Raw genomic sequence first — 24,759 nt, 5'->3', positions numbered from 1 at the left:
TAATAACTATAGTAAGGAGATTATCATAATGATTTCGATAAAATTCAAATAGAAATAATTAATAATTATTTATTATTTTTATGGAATGAAAATTTATAATGAAGAAATTAAAATGATTTTCTTATGTTTGATTTTACCATAAAAAAGTATGATAAAAAAATTAAATATAATTATAATAAATTAAAATATTATGTATTTTAAAATTATTTACATAAAAGAAAAAAAATAAGTAAAATAAATTTAAAATAACACATGATGTTAATTTATTGACTTAAATATATTTTTATTTTCTTTCACTTTTCTTTCCTTTTATTTACTTTCTTTATTTCTTTTTCATGTATTTTCTTTCAACTTTTTGTACAACCAAATATAGTGGGCATGATTTACCGATTATCATCGCTTTCTTCTCTACCAGCTAGGGGATAGACATGATGCTAGAGGCAAATTAATATAGGTAGCAAATTAATTATAATCAAACCTAAGTAATTAGACTAAAAATGTGTTATCACTTAATCAATGGAAAGATTCAGCCAAAATTTAATCCACGTCCATTCCCTGTAGGATGTCCTTGTTTCTAATTGAAGTTATACTTGCAATAGTTGTCCTTGCATCATTATATGATGGAGATGACAATTGATTGCAAGTGATGAAAGAATTTTGTGTGAATTGGTAAAATTAATAATTTGAGGATCTAAGGGCAAAAGTACCTTATGATCATGCTAAATTTAGTCCAAAACCTAACCATCTTGTTTCAATACATGGGCAAAAATGGTTGCATGTGGATGTTAATTATTATTTGTAAACAAGATGTCACAAACACGTCAATAGTTACGAAACCAAAATTTTTCATCCAACGTAAATTTCTCATCATTAAATCACACATAACTATTTCCTCTGCACAATACTACTAATGTGGTTGGCTATATGTTTCGCATCTCTTGCAATTCCAAATAACTCTCGACTTGCAAATCCAACAAAATAGAGATCATTTTCCCCATTCTAGTGATTTGGGAAGCTCTTCTTAGGCATTACATCCTCATTAAAAAGGCATTCACCCTCCTATTTACATTTAATTTAAAGCACATTCATTACGGTTTTTGAGATCTACAATCATGATCATGATCACGTTCACACACACACAGATATATATATTGATAGGTAAAATGGTCAACTTTGTACCTTACACCATTTTAGAACAGTGCTTTTGTGACCTGTACCGAAGATTATAGCATCAAACTGCTACACATTCACACACACGTTCACACAACTCTGATGTGGTCCAACACCTTAACCACGTCCTCCACCAGATTTCATTTCCCTACATTTAAGGAGCATGTTCCACAAGCTGCTCATAGTGGTGGCGAATCAGAAACAATATGGTTTGATGGGAAGCCACAATTTTATATATAAGTCTTGGTCTTGAACTCGTCTCTCTCTGTTGTTTTTCTTCAGTAATACACCATTTAACGAAGAGAGATCAGAGTTTGGAAAATCAAGATTTGCAGCAACTAGCCAACATACAATTTAGAAACAATGGCTGGAGGTAAGAAGATGATCTTAATTTTTTCAGAAATGATTCGTATGGAAAAAGTTTCATATATTTTGGATTGAGTATATTGCATGTAAATCTCTTACATTTGGTATCAGAGTATCCTAAATCTTACCTCTGCCTTGTATTGATTTTTGCTTGAGATACTTTGTTATAATTTATGATCTCTTAATTATTGCTTAAAAAAAATTGAAATACCCATGCTTGTCACGAGGAATCCCTACCCTGATGACACCCCAAATGATGGTTCATCACTACTGCCACATGTACGCAGGCATCCCCACCCTATGGAAAATAGTTTGAACCTAGAGCCGGTCTCCCCACCCGAAGTCCACCTTTGATGTCGGTGAAGAAAACGCCAGCACGGTGTTGCCAGTGTAGGAAGTGTTGCGCTAAACCCGGTGCTCTCCACGCTAGCTGCGATGCCAGCATACATGCCACGCTGAAGGCCTCGATGACTTGGATTTCTTCCGAGGCATGGAGGGGCTCACGGGCGGAGACTGCTTGGAGATTTCGGCGCCAAAGATCCATTTTTGGCTGAGATTGAGAGTAAGTTTGCAGAGAAGATGTTGGGGAATGTGGACACCGAGCACAAAATCCTCATCCCCAACGTCTCCGCGCTCTCTCTGGCACAGCAGGTGTGCTCTCCCATATCCAGTTTGGACCCTCCCATGACTGTGGATGATGTGTGCCAAGGCACTGAAAGGCACAAATGTGACACCATTGGCCCATGGGACATACCTAACCATCTGGAACCACCTGTGCATGGCTGTAGAACCCATGCACCTTGCAGTGGTGCCAGTCCGAAGGAAGGCCACCGCGCATGGAAGCACCGCGTGAGGCTCTTCCTGGCTGGTGATGCCGCCGCGTTGAAGCATCGATGGGGTTCTTCCTGCCATGTGATGCAAATGACTCCATGGCTAGCCGGTGATGGTGCAGTCCTCGTGGGTGGTGGCGAGCATGTCGCTACCGGTGATGAGCAGTCAACGGGGTGGCGGAAAAATAAAATCATGGTTTTGGTGTTATTAATTTGTTGAACCTAGAGAGAGATTGGGTTTCCACTGAAGCCCACTAGAGTTTTGGGCCTTTAGATAAATTGCTATTGGGCCCATTAGGCTCAATGCATGAATAGTGGCCCATTTTTTGCAAAATAAGGGGCATTAATTGTTGGGCCATGGGATAAATGAGAAATTTGGGCCAGTTTAGGCCCTTATGGCCCGATTGAAATAATTTTTGTTTGGTTTGGGCACCCAATCACAATCTGAAATCTTTTTAAATTATTATGTGATTTTTATACATACAAATTAAATTATTTTATTCTAATTTATATGTTTGTATTTGTAAAAATGTAGTCTAAATTTGAGTTAGATAAATTAAAGTTGTAGCTTTAATTGCATGCAATTGTTGCCTAAGTTTGTGATAAATATATTAAAGATTGTATCATATAATTTTAATATCTAGTGAACCATATAATTTTAAATAATTAAGAATAGCCGCAACATCTTTAATTATATAAAATTATATATTAAGTAAATAAGGATCACATTATGGACATTAATTGTAATTAATTATATAAATATGACGATTTTACCCCATAGGGATTTCATTATGTTTATATAATTAATTAGGATAAAATGTTAAAATTAATTTTTCCTAATTTACCCACAGGAGTTAGGAATAATTAATTTAATGGTTTATTATAAAGCTTATAGATAGAAGATATCAAACTATGTTCATAAATAAAATTTTATATATTCAGTAAAATTGTTTGATAAAATCTATCATAAAGATAATGAATCTGATTAATTAAAGATTTGGCCCACAAGCAATTTTTAATAAAAATTAGATTCAATTTTTAAGCGTGTTTTACATTGGTAAAACATGAATTTAATTAAAGTCTCAAATATTCTTGTAATCTTTTTGTACAGTTTTACCTAGCATATCTGATATTTATTGTGAGATTCCCAAACTCAGGGGAGAAAACTTTAAGATATGGAAGGAGAGAATTCTTCTTCAATTAGGGTGCATGGACATAGACTATGCCATAAGGAAATATGAACCACATAAGATCATTGATACTAGCACACCTGATGAAATTCTATTGTACGAACGCTGGGAGAAATCTAATCGCCTCAGCGTGATGTACATTAAGACAAAAATTAATGCTGGTATACGTGGTCCAATCGAGCAACATGAGAATGTCCGTGAATTGCTAAAGGCTATTGACGAGCAATTCGTCACTTCATATAAAGCTTTGGCAAGCACCCTAATTATGAAGTTCACATCCCTGAAGCTCACTGGTATAAGAGGTGTACGCGAACACATCATGGAAATGAGGGACAAGTGGCTCAATTGAAGAAGCTTGAGGTAGAAATGTCTTAATCCTTCTTGGTGCACTTTATCCTTAACACTCTTCCGCCTCAGTATGGACCTTTCAAAATCTCTTACAACACACATAAGGATAAGTGGTCTATCAATGAATTGATGACCATGTGTGTTCAAGAGGAAGGAAGGTTAATGATGGAAAAAAAAAGAAAGTGCCATGCTGGTGACGCAAAAGAAAGGAAAGAAAGGAAAATCTCAAGCTGTTCAGAAAGTGAAGCAACAAATTCCTCCCAAATCTGACATTAAGAAAGACGAAAAGTGTTTCTTCTGTAAAAAGAAAGGACACATGAAGAATAAATGTTTGAAATTCCATAAATGGCTTGAGAAGAAATGTGACCCTACCTCATTTGTTTGTTATGAATCTAATATGGTTAATGTAAATACCAACACATGGTAGATTAATTCTGGATCTACAATCCACATTTCAAATTCCTTGCAGGGTATGCAAAACCTAAGGAAGCTAGTGAGAAGTGAGCAATTCATCTTATCCGGAAACAAGATGGGCTTGCATGTGGAAGCAATAGGGATATGTTATTTAAATTTAGATGGTGGTTTTATTTTGGAATTGCAAAGGACCTTTTATGTACCAAATTTCTCACTAAACTTGATTTCAGTTTCTAGACTTGTACAATTTGGATATTCCTTTCATTTTTCAAAAACATCTTTCAGTTTGATTTATAAATATGATTGTGTTGGGAATTGTATTTTGTCTAATGGTCTTTATTGCATATTCTTACAAAATGATACCACTTATAATTCATTGCATGTCCAATTTGACATTAAGAAAAGTGTTGTAAGTAAGGATTCCTCTACATTGTGGCACCGGAGATTAGGTCATATCTCCATAGATAGAATCAAAAGGTTGGTAAATGATGGGGTACTTAGTACTCTAGATTTTACTGACTTTGAGACTTGTGTGGACTGCATTAAGGGAAAACAGACCAACAAGTCAAAGAGAGGTGCTACTAGGAGTTCCGCCATATTAAAGATCATACATACTAATATATGTAGTCTAGACATGGACTCTCATGGTCAGAAATACTTCATCTCTTTCATAGATGATTTCTCACGATACATGTATCTCTACATACTTCATAACAAAAATGAAACATTAGATGCCTTTAAGGTTTTCAAGGTAGAAGTAGATAAATAATGTTGTAAACAAATTAAGATCATGAGATCAGATAGATGTGGAGAATATTATGGTCGATACTTGGAAGATGGACAAGCACCTAGGCCATTTGCGAAGTTTCTTTAAGAGGATAGGATTGTTGCCCAATACACCATGCCTGGTTCTCTAGACCAAAATGGTGTAGTTGAAAAAAGAAACTGAACTTTATTGGACATGGTGAGGAGTATGCTTAGCAACTCAAAACTTCCTAAATTCTTATGGACTGAAGCACTTAAGACAACAATGTATATATTAAACCGAGTTCCAACCAAGGTTGTCCCAAATACACCATTTGAGTTATTGAAAGATTGGAAACCGAGTTTGTGACATATGTGTGCTTAGGGATGCTCATCTGAAGTGAGAATTTATAACCACAAGAGAAGAAATTAGACCCAAGGACTATAAGTGGGTATTTCATTAGATATGCTGAAAAGTCTAAGGAATACAGATTTTACTGTCCATCTCATAACACTAGAATTGTGGAATCAAGAAATGCTAAATTTCTTAAATATGACTTGGTCAGTGAGAGCGATCAATTCAGAAACATAATTTCTGATATTGATCATACAGAGTCTCAACCTTCCACTTCAAGTGATAGATTGTTTGTTGTTCATAACACCCCTCAAGTACATACGGGTGTAGAAAGAACAATCGTTGAAGTTTAACCAATCATTGAAGTTCCACAAGCTGTTGACAACATTCCCATAGATCAAGTTGCTCAAGAGTTGTCTGACTTCTGAACAACAAGTTGAACCTCATACTTCCTTAGAAGATATTGGTGTAACCATAAGAAAGTCTACTCGAACTAAGAGGTCAGTGATTCCTAGGGATTATGTGGTGTATCTACAAGAATCTGACTATAATATAGGAGCCGAAAATGATCCCTAATCCTTTTTACAAGCCATGAGTTGCAAAGAATCAGAATTGTGGTACAATGTCATGAAAGATGAGATGAGTTTCATGAGGTGCAACGATGTTTGAGACCTTGTTGAGTTGCCTAATAGTGCAAAAGCCATTGGTTGTAAATGGGTTTTAAGACAAAGAACGACTCATTAGGGAACATTGAGAGATACAAGGCCAGACTTGTTGCAAAAGGATTTATATCTATAGAGCAATGATAAAGAATTACACCAAAAATAAAATAGGACTCAATTATGATATGAATCATAGGATCTGCTGCGGTCAAGTAACTTCACCCAAGAAACTAAGATTAAGAACTAGTTATTTTAGTTAGTTTATTCGGAATCAGTAACTAATTCATTGTGTAACTGATTGATTCTCTTCTATTCCAAATATTGCTATTCTAATGAATATATATTTATGTTTATAGGAAAGGTTATGATATCCAGCACTTTACTTTATATAACATAGAATTAAATAAAGGAATTACTAACTCAAAAAGAAGGAATCGATTACACGGAAACTTTTTCTCCTGTATCTAAGAAATATTCCTTGCGCATTATATTAGCATTAGTAGCCCACTTTGATTTGGAATTGCAACAAATGGATGTGAAAACTGCATTTTTTAATGGAGAGCTAGAGAAAGAGGTTTACATGAAACAACCTGAAGGATTCCCCTCTAGTGATGGTGAGCAATTGGTTTGTAAGCCTAAGAAATCCATATACGGTTTAAAACAAGCATCTCGCCAATGGTATTTAAAATTCCATAACATAATTTCTTCATTTGTTTTTGTAGAAAATATTATGGATCAATGCATATACCTTAAGGTCAGTGGGAGTAAAGTTTGTTTTCTTGTTTTATACGTGGATGACATCTTACTTGCAACCAATGATAAGAGTTTACTTCATGAGGTGAAACAATTCCTCTCTAAAAATTTTGACATGAAGAATATAGGTGAGGCAGATTTCAAGGTATCTAAGGTTTGTCCCAAGAAACCTATATCAATAAAGTTTTAGAGAGATTTTGGATGAAGGATTGTTCACTTAGTGTTTCCCCTATAGTGAAAGATGATAGGTTCAATCTGAACCAATGCCCGAAAAATGATCTTGAGAGGGAACAAATGAAGAACATTCCATATGCTTCTGCAGTTGGAAGTCTGATGTATGCTCATGTCTACACAAAGCCTGACATTGCATTTGTTGTTGGAATGTTAGGACAATATCATACTAACCCAGGTTTGGACCACTGGAAAGTTGCAAAGAAAGTGATGAGATATCTTTAAGGAACCAAAGATTACAAGCTTATGTACAGACGGACAAGCAATTTAGAGGTTGTTGGCTACTCAGATTCAGACTTTCCTGGCCATGTTGATTAACGTAAATCAATATCTAGATACATTTTTATATTGGCCGGTGGAGCTATATCTTAGAGGAGCGTTAAGCAGACCTTGACTGCTACTTCTACTATGGAAACTGAGTTTATATCCTGTTTTGAGGCTACTTCACATGGTGTATGGCTTAAGAGTTTCATTTTCGGGCTTAGAATTATGGATTTAATATCTAGGCCATTGAGTATATATTGCGACAATTCAGCTATTGTTTTTATGGAAAAGAACAATAAAAGTGGAAATCGAAGCAAACACATCGACATTAAGTATCTAGCCATAAGAGAACGTGTTAAAGAAAAGAAAGTGGTTATTGAGCACATTAACACTAAATTGATAATTGTTGATCTTTTGACTAAGGGCATGCCAGCGTTGAAATTCAAGGATCATGTAGTGAACATGGGACTTAGTTCCCTTATGTAGTTTCTATTGTACAAACTCTTATTATGATGTTTTTTTTTCATATTGATGTGCACCTTTATTTTTAATTTTGAGAAAATTCAACTTCATTGGACCAAGAATAAACATAGGGTTTATTCATTAAGTAATATTGCCACATAAAGTATAATGTTAAGAAATGAATACATTGTAATACATGGAAGGTAACACTCACTATATAGAGGACTTATCACCATGATTCATGTATTTGTTACATAATACGGATAATTAATGGACTTAGATAGGACATTAGGTTAAAGGTGTGGACCAAGTGGGAGAATGTTATCTGCTACACGTTCACACAACTCTAATGTGGTCCAACACCTTAACCACATCCTCCACCAAATCTCACTTCCCTATAGTTAAGGAGCATGTTCCATAAACTGTTCATAGTGGTGGCAAATTAGAAACAATATGGTTTGATGGGAAGCCACAGTTTTATATATAAGTCTTGGTCCAGAACTCGTTTCTCTCTATTGTTTTTCTTCAGTAATACACCATCTAACGAAGAGAGATCAAAGTTTGGAAAATCAAGATTTGAAGCAACTAGTCAACATACAATTCAGAAACAATGGCTGGAGATAAGAAGATGATCCTAAATTTTTCAGAAATGATTCATATGGAAAAAAATTTCATATATTTTGGATTGAATATATTGCATGTAAATCTCTTATAATAGTCACATTCTATTTTTGTTATTTCCGGCACAACCTAATAGATAACATCATTTTCATTAGTGATTATAAAAAATATTATAATATACTACATATGTGAGAGTTAATTCTCATGAAAGCTTAAGATTATAGGATTTGGGTCCACAATGTATATCATCCTCCTCTTGTGATCAAAGTGGTCGAAGATGTAATGGGAAAGAGTCTTCACCGAAAATAAATCGAAATAATATGATATTTTCACAAAGTCTTTGAAAAATGATGTATTCACAATGTTCTAGGACAAACTAAGCATCCATATATTTATTTTCATTCCAATGTGATTTTATTTTATGATGGAACCCAATGCTTCCATTTCCAAATCATCAAGCCTTCCTGCATGATGAAGTAATTAATGAGTTAACTATAATTAAATTATGTATGAGAATATACCTGAATTTCTCCTTTCTTATTAATCTTCTCTATGGTTCCAACATCAATAACGAGAGATGAATGAGTTACATCTTTAAGATAAAATGGTCCCTCACTTGGCCTTGGAAGCCCATAACTAGAAAGATCTCCATAAATCAATTTGGAGAATGACACGATCATATAATCCACCACCTTGCAAGGAATGTATTTCAACAAAAACATTCCAAGTAACACCATTTCCTTTGTAACCACATGTATTTGTATCCAACTATATGGTTAGTGGAGCTATCATATATATGGAGAAGAAATCTAATAAAACCCTCAAAAATCTAGAGTTCCAAGTTTTAATTATCTGATAAAAATGTCTTCATGGCTTCAAGCAGCTATTGCCATCACAAATTGTAGAAATGGTGAAGAAAAAGAGACATTACTGGGTTGCGAACAACAATAGAGGTTATTGCACCATGATCCCATAAGTCATAGGCTATCTCCATGCCAGAATTCCCACATCCAACAACCAAAACCTTTTTGTTAGTGAATCTCTTTCCATTCTTATAATTGCTACAATGCATGAAATCCCCTCCAAAACCGTCTAACCTAGGTATCTTAGGAATGAGACCCTCACTTTTCTCACCAGTGGCGACTACCAGAAACTTCCCTAGGTACACCTCCAACTCATCAGAGAGTGTGTTCTTAGCCACTATGTGCCACTTTCCTGCAACCTTATCATAGGATGTAGACTATATAAAGTTGTGGTATTGCGGGTTTATCTAAAAGTGAGATACATAGTCCTCCAAGTACTAAGGAAAACTAGCCTTGGGGATAAGTGTGGGTGTACCTGGTGGGTAGGCCATATGGGGAAGTTTGTAGAACTGTTTTCCCAGATGAAGCTTTAAGCGATCATAAGACCTTTTCTTCCATAAAGAGGCAAAGCAATCCTCTCTTTCTAGGATTATGTTAGGGATGGAGAGAACGTTTAGGCATACAGAAGTTGAAAGACCGGAAAGGCCAACTCCTACAATGATTACCACTTCTTCTATGTCTCATAGAGTGTGTTTGGGAGTGATTTTAGAAAACGTTTATAACATTTCTAACACTTGAATAATAAAAATTTTCAAGTATTAGAAATGTTAAAAGCTCTTTGTAGACTCACTACCAAACAGACTCTTAATGTATCTTACTCTCTAGTCAACTATAGCTACTATCTCTATAGTAGGTTGGTGGCTCCATGAACAAAAGTCCACATATACATAGACAACATCAGTGAGGCACTCGGATTCCACACCATCCTGATGGATTCCACTCTTAAATGTCTTTCCTTATTTATTTGAATTTTCGAATATATTGTCTTTACAAATTATATCCACAAATTATATCCTCATTTTTGTTTTTAGAAAACATGTAAAGCAATGAGTGAAAACCAATGAGTGATAAGTGCTAGAGATATTTATGACTACATGCATACATAGATAATATCATCCAACAATTGAAGAATGGTAAATTTTAAATGAAATATTGTAAGGAATTAATAAAATAATCAATCATTGGATATTTTACCCTTTTTCCTCACATTTCTATCTTTTTTATTTTGGGATTCATGTAGACATCCATATGTATCATCCCAGATTTCTTAACTTTTTTTTTTTCAATGAAATATCCAAAAGTTAATATTTCAAGGAACTTAGCAGAGTTAAATAGAGAAATATTTAGAGTCATTTACCAAACTAGGTTTTATTTCCAAATTTATCTACCAATACACCTTCTGAAAATTTAATATGATAAGGATAAAATAAAATTGAAAAATGAGTATTGCTTAAATACCACTTGAATAATAATCGAAAGTCTAATAGGGAACACCAGAGAGAGTGTGAATGGGTGATTTTAAAAAATTAAATAAATATTTATAAATTATAACTACTTTTCTTATCCCAAGATATTATAAAGACAACCTGGATATTCAAATAGGATTTTACCCCAATTAAAAATCTGATTTTTATGGTTAATTGATTTCTAAAGATCAACAATATAAGTTGAAATATGTTAAGGATAATAATAATCACTACCAGAATGACCAACCACAAGATAATCCCAACAAATCAATAATTGGTTATAGGTATAAACACCACAAGATAACCAATTCAACAAACTCAATAACTAAATAACCAATCAATCCAATATATTCAATATCTTCAACCAGAATATATATATATAAGAATACATATAAACCTTTTAGACTAGCCCTACAAGATATTAGGTTAAAACAAATTAACCTATTCTAGGCGATTCAAACGTAATATCAAATAAATATGCAATGAGGCACAAGATTTTTACATAGAAAACCCCCATTAACTGTGGAGATAAAAAACCACGAGGTCTAAGACCTATCAATAGAACTCTACTATTCAAAATCAAGTCACATAGATTTACCTATTCGTTTTACCCTAACAACTTACTATCCAGTACCTACAACTTGATCCACATCTGTAACGCAATAACTACATGTTGCTCCCTAGTAGATTCTTTGGTCCCTCAGAAGGAATTACGTTCTTCAACCAACAATTCAAATAATCAAATCCTTGAATGAGAGAACGAGAATGATGTAGCAATAAGGCTTTTCTCATAAGGAGTCTCTCTCTCAATAATGAGAGGTCTCTAAACCCTAAGATCTCTATGATCTCTTAGCCCGAACCTCTAAGCTTGAAACTCTAACCCTCAAAAGGTTACAAGGAAGGTATTTATAGGAAAAATCCATAAGGATTTCGATATCTCAAGTTTCCAAATTTGAGTTTGATTGAAATTCCTCAAAATAAGTTTCTAAACTCGGTAGGACTGTCATGACTGCTTGAGCAAACTTAAATCACTTGAGCATTCTAACTGCTTAAGTGGGATTAACCACTTGAGCACTCTAACCGCTTCAACGGTCCCTACTTTTTTAAAAAAATATTTTAAAAACATTTTAAGCACCTAAATGATACTAAACCTTATATACCTCAAATAAGCCTTTATATGCCACGAACCAAACCTTTTAGATGTACATGTGACTTTCTGGTTGGATGAACAATAACCCTTGATCTTCAATAGAGAGCAAGTCAAGATCTAAAAAGACTTTTATGGTCAAACATAAATTGGAACAAAATTGCTAACATATAAACAAGACTCAATCTCCTAACAAAAATTTATTGTTTTACATGTTCACATTTTCTAGGAGAGAAAGTAGGAAATATGAAAAGTGTGTATACTTGGTTGCCTTTTAACGAAATAAAATCTATTCTAGAAATTTTAGAGATTCTCTTTCTTAGTACTCATATCTAATGCTTTATTTGGATTTGTGTCTATCCCTATATCTTTGGGAGGAAAACCTTATTCATTTTTATGTTCTTTTTTCTATTTACAACTATTATCTTTATAAGATAGAATTTATGAAGGGTTTCACAATTCCCAAAGATTGGGACAAATGTTTCATAAGTTAATTTTTTTTTTTACAAATCAATAAGAACTTTAAATAAAATATTATTAGGTTATTAAATGACATAGTCATCCATTTAGACCTCATTTCAAAATAATTTTAAAAATATTAAAAACGCTTTTTTAATGTTTGAAATGCTTTTATGTAAAAACATTTGATGTTCTCTCCACCAAATGGATGGTGTTTTGGATTTCTAAGATGTCAAATCTAGTCTTTACACCTATCTTCTCCCTCATATCAACTTCTCCAATAGTGATCACTTCCATCTACATAAGCCAAGAAGTGACTTTCAAGAAAGTGATGAGTGTAGTCCCCAAGGTTTGGAAAAGGCTCCTTTTTGTCTATCTTCTTTGCTTACAACATAGTTGCAATGCTAATTCTAATTGTATGGTAGTGTATATTAATTGAACCTGTCAATATTGGTATCTTGATGAAATTTGCTATGGGTTATGCTAATCTTGTACTTTAATTGGGCTCTCATATATGAGCATAGTTTAGCAATTGGCTAGCATGATATTGGCGTTGGAAGACTTGTATAGGTTTCAAGCCATGGTAAAGAGTAAAACACTAATAAGTGGTAAGTTTTGGAAGGCAATGGTCATCTTACTTAAGCTGAATTTTTCATTGTTTGTCAAGTAGATGGCATTTAAGAGGTTGGTGATGCATGAAGCCTCACTGGGTATGGCCTATGTGATTCGTGTTTCTTATTACTTCTAAAGATCTTTTTTTTGGACTTGTCCTCCAAACTATTATCTACTTTGTGTGCAAGTCGTACCACCATGAAAACATTGATGAAGCAATCCTATTTGATCACCTCGAAGTTTACATGGAAGAATATGTTCCTTTGAAGAGAAGGGACGTTTAGCTAAAACAATATTATGTTTGATCCTATTTTTGGATTTTTTTTTCTTTTCTTTTTGATAAAAGTTGTTGTAATAGTTGTTCTACCATGGTTGTGGGATGGAAATTGTGATAATTAATGAACTACTACAAAGCTATTCGCCTGAATTGTTGAATCATATTACGTTTGATCCTATTCGCCTTATTGTGATAATTAATGTTGAATATTAAGAAAATTGCAATTTGGTTGGTTGAATCATAATTATAAATAATAAATCAATTTAGTCACTAGTCCCCCAATAATCAATGTATTTAGATCAAGCTTGTTTAGACCATATGATTTATGTGTCTAATGAATAAATAATACATCGATTCAATCACAACTTCCTTGATAATTAGTGCATTTAGATTTGAGCTTATTTAGATCACATGATTTATGTGTCTATCAAATAATGGTTACAACGAAGTAACCAATCTAAAAGTATTTAAGACACTAGCAAAATAGAAAAAAGATTTATTGAAATATTTTCTAAGCAAAGATTAGTAAACAATATGCAATATATCTAGTATATGAATTCATATTTAAAAAAGAAAAAACAATCTCATAAGCAGAAATGTCAAGAGGGGCATGAGATACTTATAAAAATTATGCAAAGGGGATGAACAAGTGAATGAAATTGCACAAGTTTAGAAGTGATGAATTTATGTTTCCCTGAATTAGTGAGTATTAGGTGACCTTAGGTATTTTGATCAAGCACAAACCTTTGTGAACCAAATACATGTTAATGATGAAAAGCTTGATGATAAATTAGTATAGAGAAAATCATGTGATCTTTTAATACAAAATCTAAATGTCATTACATCATAGTTCAAAGATTAATGAGTTCATTATGTTCACATGAGCAAATAAGGACATATTAGAAAATCAACTCTATTAATTCAAAATAGCATTAACAACAGGTCCTAGTGGCTAAGAAGAAAACAAAGGTCATAGTCATGATCAAGGTAGAGTCGAACATTACACCTCCACCAAAAGAGGTAAAAATGGAGAAAAAATATTTCCAAAGAAAAGAGCAGACTCTTATATCTAAAGATAAGTCTAATGTATAGTGTTTCATGTTGAAACACGATTTAGGAAGAATATTTTATGATGATTTCATTGAAAGACCGAAAGGGATATGTACAGAGGAAACTTTACATATACATAGATTTCCCGTAAATTTAGGAAACCCAAGTATAGGAAATAATAGATGCACAATCTCTAATAATAATATTTGTATCAAATTGGCCATAATTACAAAATATTGACTTATTCCAACACTCCCTCTCATGTTAATGTGGATATTACATATGCCCTACTCGGCAAAAGAATCACTTAACACTCTATTCACTACTACTTTAGTAAGAACATTAGCCAATTGATCTTCAGACAATTCATAAATGAAAAACCAAAAATTCTAACTTCAAGTTTTTCTTTAATGAAATGTTTGCCAATCTCTGCATGTTTTGTCTAATCAAGTTGAACATGATTCTCAACAATTTCTATGATTAACATATTGTCACAATATAGTTTCATTACCACTTTAGGTTTGAAACCTAAATCTTTTAACAAATTTCTTCACCAAAGCAACTCACATACTTTAAATGCCATACTTTTGTACTCAACCTCAACACTTGATCTTGCTACTACTAGTTGTTTTTTGCTTCTCAAAGTCACGTGATTTCCACCTATAAAGGTGAAGTATCTTGAAGTAGATCTACGATTGTCAACTGAACTTGCCCAATCGGCATCTATGTAGTCATCTACTTTTAAGTGACCATGATTTGAAAACAACAAACCTTTTCCTAAAGCATACTTCAAATATCTCAGTATGGGCTCTACAACATCCATGTCAGGTTACGTGGTTCATGCATGAACTGACTCACTACTCTAACTGCTTATGCAATATCTAGTCTTATATAAGATAAGTAAATCAATTTTCCCACAAACCTCTAATATCTTTCTTTATATGTAGAAGTTTTGCACTCACAAAATTAAACAACTAGGGATTCTGCTCGATAGGTGTGTTAATCAACTTACATCCTACCATTCTTGTTTCAATTAATAAATCAAGAATATATTTATGTTGGGATAAGAAAATTCCATGGTAAGTTCAAGCTACCTCATTCCTAAGAAAGTATTTAAAGTCTCCAAGTTGTTTCATTTCAAACTTAGAAGCCAAATACAGTTGTAAATTAGAAATCTCTTTAGAATCATCACTAATCACCACCATATCATCGACATAGATTATCAAAGAGGTCATTTTATCTCTCCTATGATTTAAAAATAAAGTGTGATCTAAGTTACTTTGTTTGTAGCAAAAATTCTTCGTAGACTTAGTGAACCTACCAAACCAAGCTCTCGAGGATTGCTTCAACTCATATAGCCCTTTTTTTAGTTTACAAACCATTGTTGTGTCTGAATATTCTAGTATACTTGTAAGAGGATCCATATATACTTCTTTAATAAGATCTCCGTGTGAGAAAGAATTTTTTACATCAAATTGGTGAAGTGGCTAATCTTGATTAGATACTAATGACAAAAGCACTCTCAAAGTGTTGAGTTTGGCAACAGGTGCGAAAGTTTCTTGGTAATCTATACCATAAGATTATGTATACCCTTTAACAACTAATGGAGCTTTGTATCTCTCAATAGTTCTATATGCTCTATGCTTAACTACAAATATCCATTTGCACCCCACGGTCTTCTTCCCTTTTGGTAAAAATACGAGATCCTAAGTTGCATTCTTTTCTAGATTTGCCATCTATTTTGCCATAGTTTTGGCTTATCTAGAATATGCTAAAGCTTTCTGCACTTCACTAGGAATAGAGACAAATGAAAATTGGAATACATAAGATGTATATGACTTAGATAACTTATGAGATGACACATAGTTGTTTATGAGATATTTTACTTTAGCTTTAAGATCAGGTTCATATCTAATGGGTGGTTGGACACGGTTAGATTAAGGTGGAGATGATAATGATATGGTTCAAGATCAATATTAGAAGAATTAGCAACATCATTAACATTAGAATCAATAAGGGTAAAATAAGAATCGGGTGATACCTCTAATAAGTCCTTTAGAGAAGATTGGATCGATGGATTCAGAGGCAATGTACTATCATGGTGTTGATCTTCACTTTTTAACCGAGTGATCTATGCAGGTTGAACTGACATTTTCTATAGAGATTAAACAAACATTTTTTGTTAAGCTCTCATCACTAGGTATCCTATATATATATATATCATCAAGATTTTCTACTTCATTCCTAGTTTATCCATAAAGTTATGAATTTGAAACCCTTGTTGTATAGAAAAACTCGTTTTCATGGAATAGACATCCCTGGAAACATAAAACTTATTTGAAGAGATGTGATAACACTGATAACCCTTTTGAGTGGAGCCATACCACACTGATAACCCTTTTGAGTGGAGCCATACCCAACAAATACATAGTTCAATGTCTATAGGCCAAGCTTGGTACATTGATGTGCATGTTAATGAACATCCACTATACACCCAAAGATCCGAGGTGACTAATGAACAAGTAAAGGAAACATGTAGTAGTCAGAAATCACATCCAGAGGTCTCCTGAATTTGGGAATACTAGAGGATGTACAATTAATCAAATATACAGCAAAACTCAAGGTTTCACTCTATAAGTGAGATGAAACATGACCATTAATTAATAAAGATCAAGTGACCTCCAAAAGATGTCTATTTTTCCATTCAGCTACCCTATTTTGTTAAGGAGAGTGAGCAGAGGATTTTTAATGAAGGATACCAACAAAATCCATAAATTCATTAAATTCTTTCTTGAAATATTCACCCTCATTATCAAAATGAACATTTTTTACAGAGATCCCAAATTATGTAAGCACCATCTAATAGAAAAAACGAAATACTTTACATACATCACTTTTATATGTTAGCAAATACACTCAGATCACCCTAGTACAATCATTTACAAATGTAATGGACCATTTTATTCCATTATGTGTGGAAAATAGGGTAAGACCCCAAACACCTAAATGAACTAATGAAAAATAAGCATCAACTTTATTATTATTCAAAGAAAAAATAGTACAACGACTTTTCATCATTACATAATTTTCACAAACAAAATCTAAAAGATTGCAATCATGAAATAATGAAGAAAATAGTCTCCTAAGATAACCAAATGAGGTGTGTCCTAATCCTCTGTGAAATAACCATTTTTTTTTCCTTGTCTTCAACCTATTGCTCCTCATATCATGAACCAGTACTTCTTCATTAATTAGACCATTGAAAACCATACTTCAAATAGTACAAACCTTCATTCTGTTTACTAATTCCAATCTTCTCCTTGGTATGGATGTTCTGAAAAATACAGTTCATAGGAACAAACAACATAGGACAATTATGAGACTTGGTTAACTGACTAACAAAGAGAAGGTTTCAATTTTGTGAAAGGACAAATAAAATATTAGGTATAGTTAAATAGGGTAATAAAGGTATGGTGTCAATGCCAACAACTGGTGATAGCATACCATAAGAGTACAGAAAAATGTTTAATGATAAAAGCAAGAAGTGTATTCATGTTATTTATAGTGATGTAATCAAATGGTTAAGAACGACATAATCCAAAAATAGGAAAATAGATTGTAAGTAGAGATATATATTCTATTTTCAAATAAAATAAGTTGAATATAGACTCAAAAGAAAGTAAAAAAAAAACAAAACAAAACAAAACAAAAGAAGACCTTGTGCTGGAAAATGAGTACACCTTCTCTTACTAGAACTTCTCCTTCATAAACAAGGATAGAATAAGAGGTGAATCAAAAAGAGACTTAAAATGTTCTCATTTTATGCCTGCATTTAAAGGACTATGAGGTCATAAAAGATAATGAAATTGTTTATTTACATATAGGGCTCAATAAATGAATAAAGAAATTTAGTCAATAAAAAAGAACAATACATGAGAGTTAACAACTTTTTCAATTTGGAAGAAGCCTATTAGTGCTAAATGGGTTTATAAGACATAAAGTTGACATGGTTAAAGCAAGATTAGTGGGAAAAGGCTACAAACAAAATCTAAGTATTAATTATTTTGAAGTTTTCCCATCAGTTGTTAAACTAAAAACCATTCACATGTTAATTACAATTGTGCTTGAAAAAAATGGAATATTCATTAAAGCGGTATTAAGTCAGCTTTCTTGAATGGTGTACTTGAAGAAGTTTTATTGAACAACCAAAACATATTGAGGAAGGGTGAGAAAATTAAGTTTGTAGACTCAAAAAAACATTGTATGATTAAGCAAGCATCTTGCACTTAGTACTACTTTTTAGCTAAAACATGGCTTTCAAAAGTGTTCTTTTGAACATACACTTTACATGATGTCTAACTTTAATGATGATATTGATGGGAACTCCGGATTACTTTATTCCATGTCTCAAAATCAAGTTAGGCGCATGAAACTAATCATACCGCTACTAGATCCTATGCACAATAGAAACATAACTTCTAAAAACTTTTTACAAAATCTAAAGCTTGAATGTATCAAATGCTTATCTCAAATCTAGATGTTACTAAATCAAATCCTTGTGATAAAGATCATCATTTGATTTCGTTGCAGTCAAAGATGATCTTGTAAACCCTTGATCTTTCACTAAATGACTCATTAGTAAAGCTAGGCACACAAATGGTGAAAGTTTTGAGGGTAAAGGTTAAGGCTTTCTTTTTGGAATGTAGGCAGAATGATGGAAGAACACTAAAACCCTAACCCCATAAGGGGTATTTATATGGTTCCTACTAAGCTTAAGTAACATGAACCCATCTTGGGTTTGGGTCACTTAATTTAGCCAAAAAAAAAAAAGTCCTAATTAATTAATTAGCCCAATAATGCTCCAATTAATCAATTAGCCCAGTTCAGAGATGTCATCAACTAATTCCTATATAACTTTTCATGATTATCAAAATGCCCTTATGCACATAAGTGAATGGAGAATCAATACAACTCTTATAAACCTTGTTGTCAACGTATATGAGCTCGAATAGACTACTAAGACCCATAAGACCATACTAGCTTCCTCATAATCCAATTCTGAAGTTGAATCAACATCCCACTATAGAGATTCAACAACACTTTAGTACCTTATATATATATAACTACAAGACACTAACTGCTCAAGTTTGTCATGTACTATCCACTATATATAGTCTTCCCATGAATAGGTGTCCATAATCTAAGTGGAAGCTATCAGCCTCTCAAGAGTACCTCTACCATCCTTGAATTACCTCAACCAACATGTCTAGCTCATTAAGGACTTATGTCAAGTTTCACTTAAGGCACTATTGTGGTTATAGTTTACTTGAAGATACTTCCTTAAGATCACCCAAAGCTCTACACTGTTTCAATCCCATGAGATATCATGGTGCATTTATTGAGAATACCTATTGTATCGACTTTTATCAATAGTGACCCATTCCATATAGAATATATGATCACTTTAAGATCTCACAAGTAGGTCAAAGTCACAACTAACTTTGGCACAAGCTCAATATTCTCTAAAGTTTGAGAGATAATGCAATATAACAACTTTGTGAAGTTATGGCAACCTGATAGCCTTATGTAATAACTCATTGTAGGCCTTGTCCCAATGTGTAACTATACACACTAGTGCATTCACCATGGAACCCGATATGCAGGACCAATCATCCCTCCAATTCAGATGTAAAGCACCACAGCCTTAAGTGGATTGCCTAAGTCCATGAACCAACTATGAATATATCATTAACTTGCAAGGAACCCATAATTTAGATCTTTCATGCTACTTCTAATGCACCCATGTCATGTACAATGCAAGATATGCAAGTTAGAATGGTCATAAGTATATAATGAATGGAACAAAGATAAATAAAAGTGAAATTGGAATATTATTAGATAATAATAAATCCAAATTTATTATATCATGTCATGTCTTTTAAGACTCTATCCTAATAGATATAATTGTTTATATATCTCAATGTAGATTATTTAATTTTTATGGGAAATTGTTAATAAACGTTTGAAGATTTCAAGTAGAGAATGATACAATAATTTAAAGATTGACATTTGATGCAATTGGACTAAAAATTTATCACTTAATCAATGGAAAGATCCAACAAAAATTTAATCCACATCCATTCCCTATAGGATGTTCCTTGTTTCTAGTTGCAGCTGTAATCTCAATGGTTGTCCTGGCATATTATACAAGGGAGATGATAATTAATTATAAGTGATAAATGAATTTTGTGTGAGATGATATTAAAATAATTAATAAGTTGAGGATCTAATGGCAATAGTACCCCTTATGATCACGCTAAATTTAGTCCAAAACCTAGCCATCTCATTAATTTCAATGCATGGCCAAAAATGGCTTCATGTGGGAGTTAATTATTATTTGTTAGTAACATGCCACAAACACATCAATAGTTACAAAACCAAAATTTTTCATTTGTCTCAAAATTGCTCACCATTAATCATACACCTTTAATTATTTCCCTCTACCACTAATGTGGTTGGCTATATGTTCGCCATCTCTTGCAATTCTAAATAACCCTCGACTTACAAATTCACCACAATAGAGACTATTTTTTCCCACCTAGTGATGTAGGAAACTTTTCTTGGGAATTCCATCCTTGTTGAAAAGGTCGTCACCCTCCTACTTAAATTTAATTTAAAACACATTCATTAAGGTTTATGAGATCTATAAATATATATATATATATATATATATACACACACATTAAGATGGAACTCTACCTTAATCCATTTTAGAATAGTGCTTTTGTAACCTATAGCAAAGATTATAGCATTAGACCGATTCATTTTTCCATTAGAAAAATATACATAGTCACTTTCTATCTTTTTTAATGTTGGCACAACCTAATAGACAACATCATCTTCATTAGTGATTATAAAAAATATTATAATATGTTGCATATATTAGAGAGTTAATTTTCATAAAAGCTTGAGATTATAGGATCAGAGTCCACAAAGTATATCATCCTCCTCATTTGGTCAAAGTGGTCGAGGATGTAGAAATTTCAATTCATGGGAAAGAGTCTTCACCCAAGAATTAATAAATCAACATAATATAATATTTTCACCAAGTCTTTGAAAAGTCATTTTACTGGACTTGATGTCGTAGTCCGTCACATTGGCCCGACTATCCCCCGCCACCCTTTAAACTCTTCTTAAGAAAACCCTCATTCTCCTTAAATAACAAAACAAGGGCGAAAAAATATTAAAGAAAAAATGTCTCTCCCAGTCCAAAAAAAAAAATTATCTCCATTAAATTTATCTTATTATATTTTGTTCCTTTTTAATTTGATTTATTTAAAAACTATGCTTAGTTAAACAAATTTTCTAAGTCATTTGTTTATATTTATTAAGAAAAATCTATATATATATATATATAAACATTATTTCCGTAGTTCTTTATAACATTGTTGTTGGTGGTTTTTTTCTTTTTTGCTATTTTATAAAATATAAATAAATAATTTAAATAATTTAATTTACTCTTTTTATTATTATTTTTTTGTATAATATTTTAATCAAATGCTAAAGTTTCTTAATGGAATTGTTACATTCTTTAAAAATTAATATGCAATTAAATGAAAATCAATCAATAAATAATTAATAGATTAGAAAAAACCTATTTAGTAAGATTGATATTAATATGGACAATAATAATAAAATCATTAAATAGGTAATTATTCCAAGTGATTGATTGCCATGGTGCAAAAGCATATCTTTATTTTTTAGAAGACCAGACTTGTGTGAGCGTGAGATTTTTCAAGCTATTTTTTACCCCGTTACTTTCCTTTCCAAGGTTGCCAAAATGTTCAATTTTAATTTAGTTCCTTTCATATGGCTACTTCAACCTTCTTCCAAGAAGGATACCATCCACAAGTGGTGCAAAAGCCTAAAGTATTATCTCTAAGAGAATTGGCTTCTTCATTGGAAGATATCCATAGGATTATGTTTGGTCTCAAGAAAAGTATGAAAGTGTGAAGGAAAGAATAAGATATGAAAAAATTAAAATGATTTTCTAATGCTTGGTTTTTCCATAAAAAGTATGATAAAAAAAAATTAAATATAATTATAATGAGTCAAAAATTTATACATTTTAAAATTATTTAAATAAAAGAAAAAATATAATTAAATATATTTTTATTTTCATTCACTTTTCTTTCATTTTATTTATTCTCTTTATTTCTTTTTCCATGTATGTTTTTTTCAACTTTTTATTGAACCAAATATAGTATATATGATCTATTGATTATTAAAGTAATAGGTGACTATTCATCCATAATAAAATGACCAAAATGCAATAAAGGAAAATTAATATCGTTACCAATTACTCAAAATTCTCATCTTTAAATCACACTTAATTATTTCCACGACATAACACCTCTGATGTGGTTGGCTATATGTTCCGCATCTCTTGCAATTCCAAATAACCCTCGACTTGCAAATCCAACACAATAGAGACCATTTTCCCCATTCCAGTGATTTGGGAAGCTCTTCTTGGGCATTCCATCCTCATTGAAAAGGTCTTCACTCTCCTATTTACATTTAATTTAAAGCACATGCGTTACATTTTTTAAGATCTATAGTCTCACACACACACACATATATATATATATATAGATAACAAATATTGATATGTAAAATAGTTAATTTTGTACCTTAAGCCATTTTAGAACAGTGCTTTTGTAACCTGTAGCGAAGATTATTGCATCAAACCTGTTCATTTTTCCATCAGAAAAATAGACATTGTCACCTTCTATCTTAGTTATTGTCGGCACGACCTAATAGACAACATCATCATCTTCGTTAGTGATAATAAAAAATATCATAATATATTGCATATGTGAGAGAGTTAATTCTCGTAAAAGCTTAATATTATAGGATCTGGGTCCACACTATGTATCATCCTCCTCATGTGATCAAAGTGGTCAAGGATGTAATGAGAAAGGGTCTTCACCCAAAAATAAATCGAAATAATATGATATTTTCACCAAGTCTTTGAAAAATGATGTATTCACCATAAACTGAGCATCCATATATTTATTTTCATTCCAATCTTATTTTATTTGATGATGGAACTCAATACTTCCACTACCAAATTATCATGCCTTCTTGCATGATGAATCAATTAATGAGTTAACTATAATTAAATTATGTATAGGAATATACCTGAATTTCTCCTTCCTTAATCTTCTCTATGGTTCCAACATCAATAACCGGAGATGAACGAGTTACATCTTTAAGATAAAACGGTCCCTCGCTTGGCCTTGGAAGCCCATAACTAGAAAGATCTCCATAAACCAATTTGGAGAGGGACACAGTAACATAATCCACCACCTTGCAAGGAATGTATTTCAACAAAAGCATTCCAAGTAACACCATTTCCTTTGTAACCACATGTACCTGTATCCAACCATATGGTTATTGGAGCTATCATATATATGGAGAAGAAATCTAATAAAACCCTCACAGATCTAGAGTTCCAAGTTTTAATTATCAGACAAAAATGTCTTCAAGGCTTAAGGCCAATATTAATTTCCATCACAAATTGTAGAAATAGTGAAGGAAAGAGAGACATTACCGGGTTGCGAACAACAATAGAGGTTATTGCACCATGATCCCATAAGTCATAGGCTATCTCCATGCCAGAATTCCCACATCCAACAACCAAAACTTCTTTGTTAGTGAATCTCTTTCCATTCTTATAATCGCTACAGTGCATGAACTCCCCTCCAAAACTGTCCAACCCAGGTATCTTAGGAATGAGACCCTCACTATTCTCACCAGTGGCGACCACCAGAAACTTCCCTAGGTACACCTCTAACTCATCAGAGAGTGTGTTCTTGGCCACTATGTGCCACTTTCCTACAACCTTATCATAGGATGCAGACTCTACAAAGCGGTGGTATCGCGGGTTTATCTGGAAGTGAGATACATAGTCCTCCAAGTACTGAAGAAAACCAGCCTTGGGGATAAATGTAGGTGTACCTGGGGGGTAAGGCATATGAGGAAGTTGGCAGAACTGCTTTCCCAGATGAAGCTTCAAGCGGTCATAAGACCTTTTCTTCCACAGAGAGGCAAAGCAATCCTCTCTTTCCAGGATTATGTTGGGGATGGAGAGAACATTCAGGCATGCAGAAGTTGCAAGACCAGAAGGGCCAGCTCCTACGATGATTACAACTTCTTCCATGTCTCTTAATGTCTCTTACTCTCTATTCAACTATAATTGCTATCTCTGCAATAGGTCGGTGGTTCCATGAACAAAAGTCCATTTATGTATATATAGACAACATTAGTGAGGCACTCAGATTCTACACTATCCTGATGGATTTCACACTTAAATGCCTTTCCTTGATTATTTGGATATCCGAATATATTGTCTTTATAAATTATATCCCCGTTTTTGTTTTTAAAAAACTTGTTAAGTAACGAGTGAAAACCAA

The 24,759-nt window shown here is 32.9% G+C and overlaps 2 protein-coding genes and 1 pseudogene across 2 annotated transcripts; 1 reads left to right on the top strand and 2 right to left on the bottom strand.

The window, feature by feature from the left end:
* Positions 1–1,457: 1,457 nt before the first annotated feature.
* LOC117907945 lies at positions 1,458–2,703 on the top strand. The gene is made up of 2 exons (XM_034821632.1): positions 1,458–1,543; positions 1,824–2,703. Exon 2 carries the CDS (start codon positions 2,116–2,118, stop codon positions 2,584–2,586), a length of 471 nt encoding a protein of 156 aa, XP_034677523.1. The 5' UTR covers positions 1,458–1,543; positions 1,824–2,115; the 3' UTR covers positions 2,587–2,703.
* Positions 2,704–8,829: 6,126 nt separating this feature from the next.
* On the bottom strand, positions 8,830–15,107 carry LOC117905420 (annotated as a pseudogene).
* Positions 15,108–22,677: 7,570 nt separating this feature from the next.
* LOC117905419 (probable indole-3-pyruvate monooxygenase YUCCA10) lies at positions 22,678–24,506 on the bottom strand. Its single transcript, XM_034818344.1, has 4 exons — positions 23,898–24,506; positions 23,486–23,719; positions 22,975–23,097; positions 22,678–22,851 (listed from the first exon to the last, which is right to left on the bottom strand). Exons 1-4 carry the CDS (start codon positions 24,504–24,506, stop codon positions 22,678–22,680), a joined length of 1,140 nt encoding a protein of 379 aa, XP_034674235.1.
* Positions 24,507–24,759: the final 253 nt, after the last annotated feature.

Source organism: Vitis riparia, chromosome 18, assembly GCF_004353265.1.
Source record: "Vitis riparia cultivar Riparia Gloire de Montpellier isolate 1030 chromosome 18, EGFV_Vit.rip_1.0, whole genome shotgun sequence".
Taxonomy (NCBI): Eukaryota; Viridiplantae; Streptophyta; class Magnoliopsida; order Vitales; family Vitaceae; genus Vitis; species Vitis riparia.
This window is presented reverse-complemented; position numbering and strand designations above follow the sequence as displayed.